Source organism: Octodon degus, unplaced genomic scaffold (assembly GCF_000260255.1).
Source record: "Octodon degus isolate 3935 unplaced genomic scaffold, OctDeg1.0 scaffold00056, whole genome shotgun sequence".
Classification (NCBI taxonomy): Eukaryota; Metazoa; Chordata; class Mammalia; order Rodentia; family Octodontidae; genus Octodon; species Octodon degus.
The window spans coordinates 11253284-11255317 of record NW_004524632.1 but is presented as its reverse complement, the minus strand read 5'-3'; the positions used below and the strand labels follow the sequence as shown (position 1 = coordinate 11255317).

Here is a 2034-nt window from a genome sequence, read left to right as displayed (position 1 = left end):
ATGTGCTCAGCATGCACAAGTCTCCCCACCCCTGCAGGAACCCTGGGTAATCAGGGCGGAGCCCCCCTTTTCCTCTAAAGGGAAAAGGCCAGCACCAAGGAGCCGAGTTATTTGTTTAAGGAAACAGGAAAGAGGCAGAAATTTAGCTGGGTCAGAGATTGAACCTTCTGATCACATTTCGGCTCAAATTCAGTAATCAACAAGACTTCTTTCTTAAATAAAATGTTTTAATAAAAGATAGCACATGTATGTTCCTCTTTTCAAGGATGTTAAGAGCAGGCTGTTTGGTATACGTGACAATATACGACATTCTATGTCATCAGTAGCAAAAACAAGGAGTCTCAAATAAATAGGTCATAGCGTCTTTGGTTCTGAGGGGGAATCCTGAAAACCAGCACAAAGAACTTGGCTTTTCCTCTAAAGATGTGTCTGGGTTGGCTTGGGGTAAGGAAAGGAGTCGTGTGTACCCTGCAGGGGTTGAGTAACACTGGAGTGACCTTCCACAGAGAGGAGTCCTGGCCCTCTCCTGGCCATTTTGCCGAGGTTTTATGGCTTAACCGAAGCTAAGAAACCACCCAAGAATTGCCCTCTGCGTGACTGAGGCTCCTGGGAGTAGGTGTGGAGCCAGGGGGTGTTCTGGGGACAGCAGGGCTGGACTGATCGAGACAAAGATGTCAGGCGACAGAAGTCAATGACGCCCAAACGCTCGGACCTGGTGTGGTATCTGAGTCACTGCAGCAACTCAGAGTTGACACCATGGCCAAGCGTGAAGAAGTACCAGAAGGAGGAGGAGTCTTAATGTGTGGGACGAGGATGGAATTCAGGCCCTTCGCACTGAGCTACAGCCCCAGCCCTTTTTATTTTAAGACAAGTTCTGTCTCAGCTGCTAGGTTGCACAGGTTCGATTCACACTCGCATCCTCCTGCTTCAGCTCCCAAGAGCTGGGATGGCAGGCACGCAGCACCACGCCCCGGGGGTCTACATCATGGACAGCACCACGTCTAAGGATCCGATTATCACCGACGCCGTTTAGACACCGCTTGGCGTCCAGCAGTTATGAGCAAGGTGCTGCAAATCCTCCTTGGCCCAGCCTCCCCTTCCTAGCAAATCCAGTGAGCTTTTCTCCTTTGGGAGTGAGGACGGCACAGCAGGAGAGTCTCAGGTCTGGTCTCCGTCCTGGGCTCCTGGGCTCGTGAGCTCCCCAACCTGGAGGTCTTACTGTGCCCACCGGGCGGGAGAACAGGAAAAATTCTCAGGGGACATCGAGGAGGCTGCAACTTTGGACGGCCCAGGCTTCCCACGCCGGCCTGGTCAGTTTCTGAAAACCACCACCCAGCGTGATGGGAATCGCAGAGCTGGCAGAGGCGACCCCAGCCGATTCGCGCCTCGGCCCGGCAGGAAGCCTCGGTCCCGGGCCTGGCGGTGGCGGGCTCGGCTCCGCGGACCCCAGCACCTCACAGCGCCTTCCCGTGCGTCCCGCCCAACAGCCGGGCCAGGCAGTAGGGGATGAGGCCGACGGACGCCAGGGGCACCGCGGCGCTCTTGCAGAAAGACAGCACGTAGAAGACCAGCTCAACCCGGGCCGGGGGCCTCAGGCTGTCGAAGAGGTGCAGGAGCACGAGCGAGGCCCCGATGCAGCCCAGGCGGAAGGAGAGGCGCCCCCGGAGCGGGCCGCGGCAGCCGCGGCGGTACAGGCCCGAGTGCAGGGCCAGCCCCAGCCCCAGCAGCGTCCCCAGGTTCTTGAGCAGGCTGGCGAAGGGCGTGGTGTCGATGTGCACCCACTCGGGCCGCTCGCACCACCGCCGGGCCTTCTCCAGCGTCCACAGCAGGTCCACGCCCAGCGCCCCGAGCAGCAGGTAGAAGCCCACGGCGAAGGCGAACAGGAAGCCGGTGACCAGCACGTACTTCCGGAGGCTGGCGTCGTAGATGCCGCGCACGCGGCGGGAGGTTTCCGCAACGGCGATGCCTGGGCACAGGGAGGGGCCGCGGCGTGAGCGGGAGGCCCCGAGGCCCGGGCGGGCACCGTCGCAGCCC

The 2034-nt window shown here is 59.4% G+C and overlaps 1 protein-coding gene across 1 annotated transcript in view; it reads right to left on the bottom strand.

Moving 5' to 3' along the window:
- Positions 1-840: 840 nt before the first annotated feature.
- The window catches only part of G6pc (glucose-6-phosphatase catalytic subunit), a 10423-nt gene continuing 9229 nt past the window's right edge, over positions 841-2034 (bottom strand). Inside the window, exon 5 of the mRNA XM_004633801.2 lies at positions 841-1966. Within this exon, the coding sequence (XP_004633858.1) occupies positions 1455-1966 (512 nt within the window). The 3' untranslated portion in view covers positions 841-1454. The remainder of the gene's footprint in view (positions 1967-2034) is intronic.